Below are 13,232 nucleotides of genomic sequence, written 5' to 3' on the forward strand. Positions count from 1 at the left end.
CTTCCGAACTCTACCCCCTTTAAGCCTGTTCGCTGTTCTACGAATGAAATCCCACCGATGCTGATCTATAAATTCATTCATCTCTTAGAATACACTGGAGTCTTAGTTTTATTTTTATTTAGGCGTCGCGAATACTCGCAATTTATTTTTGCTACTTTTCCGTAAAACAATGAACTCGCGCCGTAATTATTATTGTCGTCGGTGTGGAGAACTGGGTGCAAGTAAAAACGCTCTAGTTTCTCGTTCCGAAGAAACGCAGACCTACGGATAATTTCATTTGCAAGCAACAAGAGTGAAAAAATTTGATTATTATATTGTTCCAAGCTAACGTTATTCTGTGCAAAATGGTCCACGGCTGAGTGATAAAAAAGCTCAAGAGGAACAATAAAAATCCAACTCAGGTATACAGCTATGCTATTCCTATGTTTATGTTTATTTAATGTCGCAACTGGTGTCTTACGGCCAGAAAACTGTTAGTTATACATATCTTACGAGTATGTCCTCAGGTTATTTTCAGGAGACTTGTAAAACTTTTTGGACGTAAACCAACTTATCTCGCATAATATAGAGTTTAATTAAAAGTTTCTGCATTATTTTTCTAAATACTACTGCACAATCACTCCAGACAATTTAAAATAAGCAAATCATTATCAGAATCGGAATTTTCATTTTGAGAAATTCTAATTGGGAATTAAAACGTGAAATGAAAGTTAGAGTGGTTTGTGAGTTTAAGCCTGGCATTACCTCCCTCCTGACATTCTCTTTTAAGTGGTGGAATAGACTAAGACAATTTATAGAAAATATCACAAAGTCAGATCTTTTTTATCTGATCGGAAGACTAACAAATTGGAACAATCAACTTGACAAAAGTCTGTTTTACACACTAGGAAACGTATCAGGAAACGATCTGATGTATGATAATATATTTCACTTTGCTCCTTTCCTCAATTTCCTTCGCCTTTCAACTTAAGTAATAAAATAACAGTGGAGATGATGGAGGAAATAATTTTCTCCCCGGCCCCTTTAATTTAACCAAAATTTTTCCACATCCACTTATCCACCAACAAAAACTGAACCTGAATATATCGCACGCCATTATGCTAACATACAAAATCATTTTTCCACTCCGACCACTAATAATGCAGCCGTAAGTCCAACAATATGGCCCCGAACGTTATCAACATCTTCATTAATTTTAGCCTGTTCCTAACGACATCTCACTGCGGAATCGACGACTTAAAGAAACCCAATAAAAACAATTTTATTATTAACTAATAATCTACACACACTAAATCACTTCAGTTCGCGACACAGGTGTAGATTCCGATTACAATATGTCAGCTAAGTAAAATGAAATTGCATTACAATTCCACTCGTTTCATGTTTACAATTTTTTAAATAAAATTAACATAATACTCGATCAAACTGAAACACAAAGAGTTCGTTCTAATTTAAAAATTCGACCTTACATTGTTGCAAAAAGCATCAGTTTTAGCAACAGTTTTTAATTAAGTCTCATAGCGGTAATTTCGACCTCGTGGGTGCAGCTAATTTCATGTTAAACATGAATTTTTCATGAGAAGCAAATCACTACAATTATTGTAGAATTATGCAATTTTATATTTTGTACATTCGCCGCAGCGTTATCACAAAATATTATCAATTGTTACGTTTTTATTCCGACCGTGTACGACTAAGGTTGCGTTAGAAATAAAATGTCAGCGCCCTCAATATGTCTCCACAATTTGCTACCCTACACCCGTTAAAAACAAATAATGCGGAACCTAGATCCTCCAAAGGAGTTTAATCACACTGGTTTAAATTTTTAACAGTCGACTTTACGCCTTTATTAGTTGTTGTAGGTTAACGACTTAAGCAATTTCTCTCTCCACCAGTATCGAGTGTTCATTTAAATTTATCCGCAAAGTTGGCGTTGAAGAGTCGATTGTGAACGCACAACTCGTCCGTCTGCAGAGTAAAATCACAAACAACGCAAAAAGCGAGGTGAGATTTAAATGGCTGATCCGTGATCTGTAATCCGTGGTGCGTTCACAATCCACTCTTCAACGCCAACTTTGAAGATAAATTTAAATGAACACCCGATAGTTACACTAAACTTATTTATCTGTTTCAGAACTTACGCTTCACAATAGTTTCTCTAGTTTTCAGTGTGTTTAGTCAAATTTGACATTAGACTTTTGATTTACTTTTTCACTATTTCTGACAGGTCTGTGACAACTTTTTCGGATTAGAACTGAAAAGTATTTATAGTTTTTATATTATTTTAGTATGACGTAAAAGCTGCAGTGAAACTTGATGTTTTGATGATCCATTTGAGCAATTTAATCGCGTGACAAACGCTATCAGCATATTTCAATGAATGTAAAGGGTCGTAAACGTTCGACATAACTGAAAAGCAAATGAGGTTGTCGAAAGTTAAATACAAAACAGTCCCTTCAGTCTTAAGCTGCAAATGGCTTTAGGTAAGACAGAGTCGGTCTAATTCCTAAACTCGTGAAAAGATCGGTTATTTTCATCAAACAGCGCTTAACTAGAAACCTAATATGTGATAATCTGCTTTTAGGAAACTTGTTAGTGGTAAATCTGAACCAAATTGAAATTTGGGAATGTTAGCCTGATTTCAGTTAAACTACGACTGAAGTTGGTATCTAAGTTAGATACATTCATACCATCAGACTGAAACACACGACAAGTTGAACCGTGACAGAAAAGAGAACATATCATTCGCATGTTGTACAACAAATCCCTCACCCCATTTTCTATTCCTTTTGTTGGTAATTCCAGCTCGCAACGAAACAGTTCATTAATTTTATAATTTATCATAGGCTAATGCTTTTTCTTTAAACACGCAACGCCTCAAAAAAATACCAATTCCATCCCGTAACTTTTCCAACACAAATACCAACAGCGATGACACAGCAAATATGAAACCCTACTTTGCAAAAGTGTAATTCCAGCGTAATAAATAATTTTCGGCTGCAGACAGAAAGTGATAGCATTTTACAATTTCTGGAATGTCGAGTGAAATTTGAGGCAAACCTTTAAGATGAACTTATGAAAACTTTAATCAAAATAACCGAAATGGATTACGTTAGGAGTACAAAGAGCCGAAGAAATCCGCCTAATAAATTCCGCACAGAATTGTTAGCGCTAAAACTTCCACTCTGCTCGCATCCGTTTAAAACACGCTCATATTTAGAACAGAAAGTTTATTTCGAGGTTTTTATTTACAGAGCTAGGGATATTAACAACCAGGATCTCTCATATACTCTCGTGCAATAACCGCAGGTGACAAAAAAATTAATGGAGAAAATAGATAAAACTCGTGACGCGGCAAATAAAAGAAATTGTTTTATTAGATGAAACGAGAAATGGCTATTGTCGGGCCGAAAACACAAAACAATGTGGCTATTTGACAATAACAACAAACGTTTGTACATTCGGCGTATTTTCAATTGACAACCAATTATTTCATTTTGCTCGGATTCAAGTGCATTATTGGCCCAACGGTTTTTGCACCATATGCACAACTTAATTCTCTTTGTGCAATCTGATAAAGTAAATGGCTAATTTACTCGTCTAGACTAGTTTAAAATAACTTAATTTACGAAATCGTATTAAGCATTTAGGAGATTCAATCCAAACTATAAAATCAATACTTGCCCCTAGACTCGTTCGTGTCGTTTATTTTCAGATTAAATTTAGAGGCTTAATTCACAATTAATGTTTTCGAATGTGAAATTTTAGCTCAGATTTAATCGTTGACCGAGGTTGAGATTGTTTCAAAAAAGGAAGCGGACCCCTCTTATACGACTCGACAGGTCTAGATCTGTCGTAAAACGAGTCATTACCTTTTTCCATTTCTCGATGCATCTATTACATTACAGTGGTCATGTACGTGCATAACCAGTGTAAATAAAGAGGTCATAATTACAATCCACCTGCAATTTCGCCCTGTCGAGGTTTTACAGGAGGAACTAAAAAGCGTCGTTGGTAAATCGTCATCACTGAAACAACGGTCATATAAGCGAGCTTTGGTGTCACTATAAAACCATCATATGAGTATTTACTGAGTTATTGCATCAACAATGACGTGCATAATAAAATTAAGCTGCAATTTTCAGAGGTCACTGTTATGTAAAGCAAGATAATGCTTTGGTATTGAACGTCAAAAACAGTCATGAATAAATTTGAGTGTAATTGTTGTGGAATTCTTTAAAAACCACTTGAAACTATTATTATCGAGTCGAATAAAGCTAGTTTAGAATGCATTGTTGAGTTGAACTTTTGAAAGCGAAAGAGATTAGACAAGAGGCTGAAGTGCATTGGTTGAAGCGACGATTAAAATTATTAAAAAGGTAATGGAGATGTCAGTAGCATTCTCTAATTGAATTTCTGGGAGAAGTTATTTAACTGCTCATTCCTCTATAGATTAAATTTTTGAGCAATCTTCCCGGTGGTTGATTAAAATAGTTGCAGCTTGAATTTTGTTTCAGGTTTCGTGGATTCGTCACAGGGACATTCACATTTTAACTGTTGGTAGTTACACATACACGAGCGACCAGAGATTTCAGGCGAATCACCATCCTGAAACCGACGAATGGACTTTACAGATCAAGTGGGCACAAAAGAGAGATGGTGGAATTTACGAGTGTCAAATTAGCACACAACCAGTGAGAAGCTATTTCGTTAACCTTAATGTTGTCGGTGAGTATGTCTAACAGTACATTTTATGCACTCGCGAAAAACTCGCAGCCATTTGAAGTAAGTTAAAATAGAGAGCGATTTGAAATTTAGGGTCTTGGTAGTAACATAAAACTACCGAGAGATCATTTAAATTTATACTTAGAGTAGGCTATGATTTTTAAATTAGATTGGCAACAGTGACTGTAGATTCGCAGATCCTGTCAATTGACTCACTTTGTAAATTAGAGGTTATGTAAACATGTTGACGTTCAGGGTTCTCTCTTATGTTCACTCGTTTTAATCTGCGATTTAAAGGAAATGGAGCACTAAAGAATAATGCAGTTTTATCAACAATTATAACAAACGTTCAAAGTGTTCTCCCCCGGGCTTTGATGCAACTATTAACTCGCCGTTTCATATTTTCAAACGCATTTTCTAACATCTGAACTAATTTTGGGTGTTCAACCAGAAAATTAGGAAATGCATTTTGAAAATCTTCAACGCAAGCTTGTACGAGTATGTTTTTCAAATAACTCTCCGTAAGAAAAAATGTATGTTCTCTAAAGTAAACATTTTGAAGCGTCACTTTGACAATTCAAATGAAGCTGTCAACAGTCAATGTTGCCAATCTAATTTAAAAATCATAGCCTACTCTAATTATAAATTTAAATGCTCTGTCGGAAGTCTCTACTTATGGGAAATTGAAAATCGATTTTCATCATCGACCATTTGTATCGCACAAAATACGGATGCAACTTATTAACGCTACAACAAAATTACGGATTGGAAATCTCACCAGCATAACAATTTCTCCGGAATTAGCATAAAGCTTCAGGCACTTCTCTGCAAAATCATACCGACTGATATCGTCACACTGATCTCATTTATAATTTGCAACGAATTTCGTATTCTTGCAGCAACTGAAATCGACGAGTTCCCTTTGATCTCATGATGCGCCTAATTGCTTCACCCGAAGAAATCTTTCACTATTCAAAAACACCAATCAGGCAAAGGCACGGTTTGCTTTATAAACATTTAATATTAGGTACTTCACTAGTTACTAGTTTTCTACAGTTTACGAGCACACAACTTCAAAGCGATATCCTCTTGAGCCAAAGAATCCGACACACGAGGATAACAGACAAAATTAATCTCATGTCGCATAAGCAGGTGCTACACCCTCGACTAGAACTGATTCATATTATGTTCCCCCATATAATATCTATTTTGACAGACATCCCACCTTTCTTCCTCTTTATTTTCTTACACGGAACAAAAATACATTTTTTTTCATCTCGACTCTTAATTTTATTTTATTTTCTTGTTCTTACAATCTGAAATGTGTTGTTTCAGAGGGACTAGCTGGAGACGAACCATCACGCGAAATAGTAAATAAAACCAAATGTAGTTGTCCTACAGGTGCCAGGTTGTTTATGTTTTCCAGTAATCTATTAATGAATTTCTTTTTGCTTCTTGATATCTAACAATCGCACTAATTCAGTTTTTAGCTTTGAACTATAGTAGTGTAATAAATTCGTCAAAAATCAATAATTTATAAAAAGAAGTTTTACTACAGTTGCGGTTCAAACAAGCAACTCAGCAAGATACTAATTTGCCTCTTAATTTTAGTACCTACAGCGCAGATACTTGGAGGACCAGATTTACACGTAGACAAAGGAAGCACTATCAACTTGACTTGCTCGATCCGCTTCAGTCCGGAACCACCAGCTTATATTTTTTGGTACCACCGTGACGACGTAAGTAATTTAATAAACGAAAATGTTTCAGCGTTATTATTTCGCAGCTGGCACAAAAAGACGTATTTTTATGTGGGAAAGACAAGTCTATAAAAGTAGCATACTTAAAGTGTGTATTTAGAAAAATAAAATTTGAAAGAGTGAGGGAGAGAGAGAGAGAAAGAGGGAAAATAAGAGTTTTAAATTTGATGTTGGTCGTTATATTACGAAGTGGGTGCTTTTGGTGCAGTTAAATATAAGTAGCAATTTAGATATTTTGCCAGAGCGCACAATAATAAAAATTTATACCATAATTACATTAGAGTGAATGTCAGAGAGCGGTATAAATTACAAGTTTGAAATAAGTTTTTATCAGCTTATTCATCAAATAAAAGATTTTAAATTAAAGGCATGGTTTTAGGCAAATGGAGTAACGAGGTAATTCGAGTCTGTAGAGTGTAATAGGTGTCTTAATGAACCGACAGTAACAGTAACGAAAATTTGGCCACAGTAAAATAGAACAGAAGAAAAGAAAGGGAAAAAAGTAAGGGTGCAGGAAACAAATATAATTCACGCTTCCTTTTAACTTTTCTTCTGTTCAAATGCAAATTAAGTTAGCTGCGCAACGCATCCATCACGTGATCAATAAAGCTACAATTAAAAGAGGAAATTCCGTGAAATGGGGATTTCTGTTTCAGGTGATAAGTTATGATTCAAACAGAGGCGGAGTCAGCGTCATCACCGAAAAAGGAGATGTGACTACAAGTTTCTTGTTAATCCAGCATGCTGACATTTCAGACTCGGGGAAATATTCTTGCAGTCCGTCTAATGCAGATGTCGCCAGCGTCAGAGTGCACGTCTTGAACGGTGAGTTACCCACCCTGTTTCGCATTTTCTCCGAACGTGTTAAAATCTCGAATTAAAAGCTGCCGACCAAATAAAAGAACGCTCACGAGATTAGAACGATTGATTTCCAATTAGCAGAGATTTAGTCAACACTATGTATGCCGGTGGCAATACAGGAACAGAAGCGATGGAAATAGGAAAAGTGTGAATCAATCACGAAGTAATTACGTACACAAGTTGATGGAATGCGAGAAAACGAATTGAGTGGCCACTGCCACCTGATAATTATGTGGATGGTGTGCACGTGTTTTTCTCCGGTTCGTTTTAAACTTTAACCTAAGTTGAGAAACTTTCACACACCTTTTATTTGTTTCAAAACCTGAAAAATGTTCCTCCTAATCAACTCGAGGGTGCGCTTAAAATAACAAAGTTACCACACCTACGGCACGGCTCTCCAGCTAATGCACAATAATTTAATAACAAAACTTTCGTTTTCTTCTTCTGCATTGTTGCCGAACAGCTAATTTGTTAGTTCCAATTTCTGCCGGCGTAACCGTCAGATCCGACGGAAATGAATTCTTGTTGCTTTGACACTAAATAATTGTTCTATTGTCCATTGGCACTTTGATGTCCAATTTGTGTTTTACTTCTTAATTTACAACTTCAGAATCGATCTTTTCAACAATCTCTTTGTTCACCCCGCATTGCGACTTGACAAGGAATGTATTGAATGTCTTACTTGATCCATTGCTCGGAAACTTGCTAAATGAGTCTTAACATCCGATAGATAATAATTTATCTACCCACATTCCCCCTTTCAACAAACGAAAAAACAACACGCGACATTACCATCCGAAAAATGACTTTATCCCTAATCTCACAATGCACGTTCGCGGGAAAAGAATTTCATTTCGAACAGATACAACAAAACAAGTCGAAAAGCTGCAATTTTAACGTTCTCTTAATGGAACACCAAACAAACTAAATCAATCGAATATCCACACACGCCATTCGATTTTGTTAATCTAAAATCGTATTTTTGAGCTGATTTGTTTTTGCAACCGTATGTGGTGTGGTGGTTACTTCTTCCGCTGTAAATAATATTCGCAAATCGGTTTAGCTGTTAAATTTATTATTGTTCAATGTTATTGTAAAGATTGCGGCGGCGAAATACCCTCGGCAAAATTCCGCTCGTCTCTGTTGTTCTATAAACGTGCATTTAAATTTCCCACTCTGAAATCAATCATTTGTGATTGAATTTCCTTTAATCAGTTTGCCGGCTTATGGTAAGCTTTTGAAAACATCGAAAATATGTCGTTGTGAAACTGAAAATCGCCACACAGGGATAACTGGCGAAGAGGAAATCGGACTAGAATCAAAGGGTTGTCGAAAGTCGCAAAATATTTGTTTGATCATGCCGAAACGGTCAACTCGTATAATATATAATTTCTAAGTCTAATCCTCTTTTTAACGTCAATGGTGAATAAAGCAAATTAAAAAACGGTAATCCTGGGTTTGAACAGCGTTGAAATCGTTTGGGAACCGTGATAATCAACGAGGATTATGCAGCGTTTTACTGATCGGAAACAATCAATTCATCGGTAACGCCGCATGGCGGCCGTTGAAATAAGCTGAGCTTTCTGCTTAATCAACCGACATAGTTTGTATTTTCGTATATTAATTTCCGACGCATCTAAAAGCTCGATCCAGCAGCGCTTTGCTGCTTATTAATTATTCAAATACACTATCTATATTTTCCGTGGAAAGCTGGAACAAGGCCAATTTTCTTTAACATCCGAGCCAACAAACTTATCACCATCTACATTCTCATTCTTGCCAATCTGAATCAAAAACCACATTAGCGCCGATACACCAGCTGGCCAGGGTTATGCAACGACGAAATCACCCTCCGAAGACTTTGCGTTCTTACACACGATCCGGTACTGATTTTTACGATCAATTTATCAATTCGGTAGGAGCGATCGGATCTAGTTCGCACCAGAAAGTGTCGAAAACTCAGATCAGACGTTTAATTTGTTCTTTGTCGACTCCGTTTTGCGTACAGGTATAAATAGAGAAACTGCTGCTACTAAGTAACGTGGGATAATTTTGTCTGCTACCTGCGGATTTGGTCCACTTGACCAAAAGCAAAAACAGATCGAATTTGGAAGAATTCCTTTCAGGATAAGATCGTTCGATTCACCTTTGAAAGCGCAGTGTCAAAGTGGCTGAAAAATATTTTTATGTTTTCCGCTAACACCATCATGAAAATTTCCAGGATTAGAGCGCTTCGCTGAACTATACGTGACATCAACAAGACGACGTTGCCGATACCGGCAATTTTTAGGCATCCTAAATACAAATAAAAACGGGTAATCGAAGCCTAACAAAGTACGGTGGAAAGTTTTTTCCTTCCGGTTAGAAATCCCGGATTAAAATTAAATTAGAAGAGAATCCTTAGACAACAGTCCCGAATTATTGGCATTTGCTCTATGCAAAGACGATAACAGTGATTATAATGAATGCGTAATTTCAATTTCAGATTAATTAATTAGTCTTGAATGGAAACAAACTGTAATTAATCGATAAGCGGGCGCAAGAATCATAAATCAAGTAAAGTGGCGCATCGAAAATTGGAAATTGGTTGTTTTGCTAACTAGGAAAACAAGTGCGATTTGATTTAAACGTTTTCCTGTTCTTTTTGTCCGAGTATAAATTCAATATCAAATCTGGAGCAAATATTAACGTCGAGTTAATAAAACCCGGCGCACCTGAACCGATATTTATTGTCACGGTCTTGACGCAAAATATTTTAATAATTCCACGAAATGTAGTATTTGAAGGGAGGACGTATAGAGGCAACCAATTAAACACGTTGAACTTTTCCGATGATGTCACCATTAAAATCTTTGGAAGACGTCAAATTTAATGCCGACACAGTCGACGGCTTTTCATTGTGTCGACTTGCGATAAAGCCATTCGGTATAAGGAAAAATCGGTAATTTCCTATGAGCGTGACTGCAGAACATTACCTATCAACTATTGTATAAGTAGCCAGGAGATAGTTTATCAATGAAATCCCCAAACATTTTGATTCGTGCGCACAACAATTTTGAAAGGATTTATAGCATTTATTTAGCTATTGTGAGGCACAATGTAGTGAGAAAAATGAATATTTGTTTCAGGTGAGAGACCAGCCGCTATGCAAACTGGATCAGCAGGGCTGTCAAACAGTTCTTTGAACATCGTCGCAATGTTAATCCTTTCCTACATCTATTCCGCTGTCTATTTAAGCCTTTTACTTGAGACAAAAGAACCAGTGGCCGCTTCGAGGTAGCCATTTTATCCGACGTCAATTTGTATATAAATTGAAAAAGAAAAAAAACCTCAACGACACAAAAAAAATTAAAAATGAAAAAAATAAATCACCAAAAAAAGTCAAATTTAATCGAGTGTTTCAAGTTTCTGTGTTCTAGACCTCTAGAATTTCCCTGTGTTTCATTTTTGTCAACGATGATAACTATTAAATGTTACTTTGTGGAATGAAAACGAAAAAAAAATCAAATATCTGTGTTTTCGTTTGATGTATTTGCCGAGATTGTTATAACAATGTCTCAAATAATGATATAAAATGTAGATGTTTTACGTGTTGCATACTACTTGGAGTATTTAATATAAATGTCGAGGAAAACCTCAGATTGAAACACTTAAAGAATTATTGAATGTTAATTGTTATTTTAAAGATTGTTTAACCATAGTGTAAATATGAACAACCTAAAGTCGTTAGATGAATAGATGTAAACTTAAATGAATATAATCGTATAATGCAAAAATGTTAATTGAGAAAGTTGGTGTGAAATCGTAAAGAAATAAACAGTAATTTCCCATTGTCCCATTGCAAGTGAAACATATTTGATTTGTTGTTGGCATGCAAGCTGTAACGATGTACGAGTATTAGGGGATGGAAGAAACTTTGTTGGTTGAAGGGAGGAGTGAGTAAAAACTTTTTAGTGACATTTCTTGATGGTGTTTTAAACAGTGTCTAATAAAAGTGTATAATTAAGGATCTCAACCTGAATATCTTTGTTACCACAGAAATAATATTTATCATGATTGTCACAAACCTGACTAAATCTAACCCAATCAACCAATATATACATACATAAGGATATATATTTCTATATTAACGAAACCTATTATTTTCGCTTCGACAGGGTATGCGTCATAATTTTGGTTATTTTTAAAGTGTGTAACTTTGTAATTATTCATGTATGTAGATTAAAAGTTTAGTTGATGGTGAAATAATAATAATAAAGCTGCAAACAAAATTAGAATTTAATTAATTCAATAATGATTTCCCAATTTGCAAGTGATCGCAATGATTTCACTGAAATTCGAAATAGAATGTAAATTAACTGTAAATACTTTAGGAAGTATAACGTAAGCCACTGCTGTGTATTAAATACAGGGGCGGCGCTAGACTTTTTTGTAATTTTTCTATCTTCCTGTAACTGGATTTTTTCTTCAAAAATTGATCGCTAGCGACGTCATTGTTATGAATACGATGAAAAGTAAGTCGAGCAGGTTAATGACATAACATAGGGTAATTAGATCTCTTTGTTTTACTGTTCTAAATGTATTCAAATTACAAAAAATATCTATATCCATAATTCATTATCTCAAAGTAATATGTGTAGTGTGTAATTTATATTACTGTAAAGTTTATTGATAAATAAACACCCATTGTAAAAAACCCAGAACGTGGTTTCATTTTCGATTTTTCGTTTGCAGCTGAACCCGTAAAATATTGGCAACACTGACGCGGCACGGGACATCCAAAATTAATAATAGAGTCCGAAACGAAATTTTTCTATGAGTAAATGAAACATTCGCTTGTGACAGTGTAGATATTGTTCCAAGCATTATTCAGCAGGAGAAGCCAAGTGCTTACCGCTCTTATCGAAAGCTATAAATATCGGGCTTCGAGCTTCGAGAATTTACATTGCAATATCCACTTGGTATCAGATCGTCGAAGTATTCGTTCTGAACCACTATAATTCCCTATTATTTATAAGGCATAGTACGACTCGTCAATTAAAATAACGCAAGAAAGCCATTATCTCTGGCACAGATGTGTGACACTACTGACTGACACTCGGAACAAAGGCACAATATCCAGTGAAATGCTGTTTAAGTGGGTTATATCGATGTGTCAATGAAGATGCAGGTAGCGGCTAGTTACAAATGTTTACCGAATAATTAACACCAACAAGCACTTTCTGTCGAACGCCGGACCAATTTTCGATTGTCGAACGGTCGAACGATGATTTACAAACAAATTTACTATCCAAGGATCAAATCCTTTTAGGACGACACCTTTAGAACACTCTACTTTTCTAAACGTTCAAATAATCACCGTACCGCTCTTTCTAACTTTCGTTTAAAGTCTCGCTTAATTTCCTATAAAAACTGAACGACCTGAGAGATGTTCACGAGCGTTTCTCCTTAATGTAGGAATTAAATCGGCAAAAATAGTACCGTTGTTGGTAGAACAACGCAAACAGAACGCATTTTCACATTGGCCGTGTGCGTTCCGTTGTGGTCCAAGAACACCGATTTTCCGAACGTTATTAAATCTTCAGAAATTTGATATTTGGGAAGCTTTGTTTGCCGATCTCGCTAATCAAATACAATTAAAACTAAACTCGAGAAGAGGGACCGATTTATACACATTATACATAAATTTCAGCTAACTGCTTTATTAAAACTTATATTACCCTCCATCTATTCAAACCTTAAAAGCTTGCCCTTGCCGCTCAAACGTTCAATTTATTCTCCGCTCTCGAAACAAAAATTCTGCTAAATTCAGATTGTACCGAACGATTTTCATTCATCATTTACCCGTTAGAATTTTCCCTCAAAGTACCCGCATTACTTTACGCG

General features: G+C 35.7%; 1 protein-coding gene and 1 long non-coding RNA gene across 5 annotated transcripts in view; one reads left to right on the top strand and one right to left on the bottom strand.

Annotated features, from left to right (window-relative positions):
* Positions 1-11,802, top strand: part of dpr6 (defective proboscis extension response 6) — a 205,977-nt gene extending 194,175 nt beyond the window's left edge. For 2 of the 4 annotated variants that reach the window (XM_069060409.1, XM_069060411.1), the window contains 5 exons: positions 4,518-4,728; positions 6,061-6,126; positions 6,337-6,464; positions 7,142-7,310; positions 10,475-11,802. In XM_069060409.1, the coding sequence (XP_068916510.1) occupies positions 4,518-4,728; positions 6,061-6,126; positions 6,337-6,464; positions 7,142-7,310; positions 10,475-10,626 (726 nt within the window). In that variant the 3' untranslated portion in view covers positions 10,627-11,802. The remainder of the gene's footprint in view (positions 1-4,517; positions 4,729-6,060; positions 6,127-6,336; positions 6,465-7,141; positions 7,311-10,474) is intronic. The other 2 variants (XM_069060410.1, XM_069060412.1) reach the window with 2 other exon arrangements.
* The window catches only part of LOC138139850 (uncharacterized), an 80,148-nt gene extending 67,478 nt beyond the window's left edge, over positions 1-12,670 (bottom strand). The window contains exon 1 of the long non-coding RNA XR_011162389.1: positions 12,241-12,670. This is a non-coding gene — a long non-coding RNA (uncharacterized lncRNA). The remainder of the gene's footprint in view (positions 1-12,240) is intronic.
* Positions 12,671-13,232: the final 562 nt, after the last annotated feature.

The sequence above is a fragment of the Tenebrio molitor genome, chromosome X (assembly GCF_963966145.1).
Source record: "Tenebrio molitor chromosome X, icTenMoli1.1, whole genome shotgun sequence".
Classification (NCBI taxonomy): domain Eukaryota; kingdom Metazoa; phylum Arthropoda; class Insecta; order Coleoptera; family Tenebrionidae; genus Tenebrio; species Tenebrio molitor.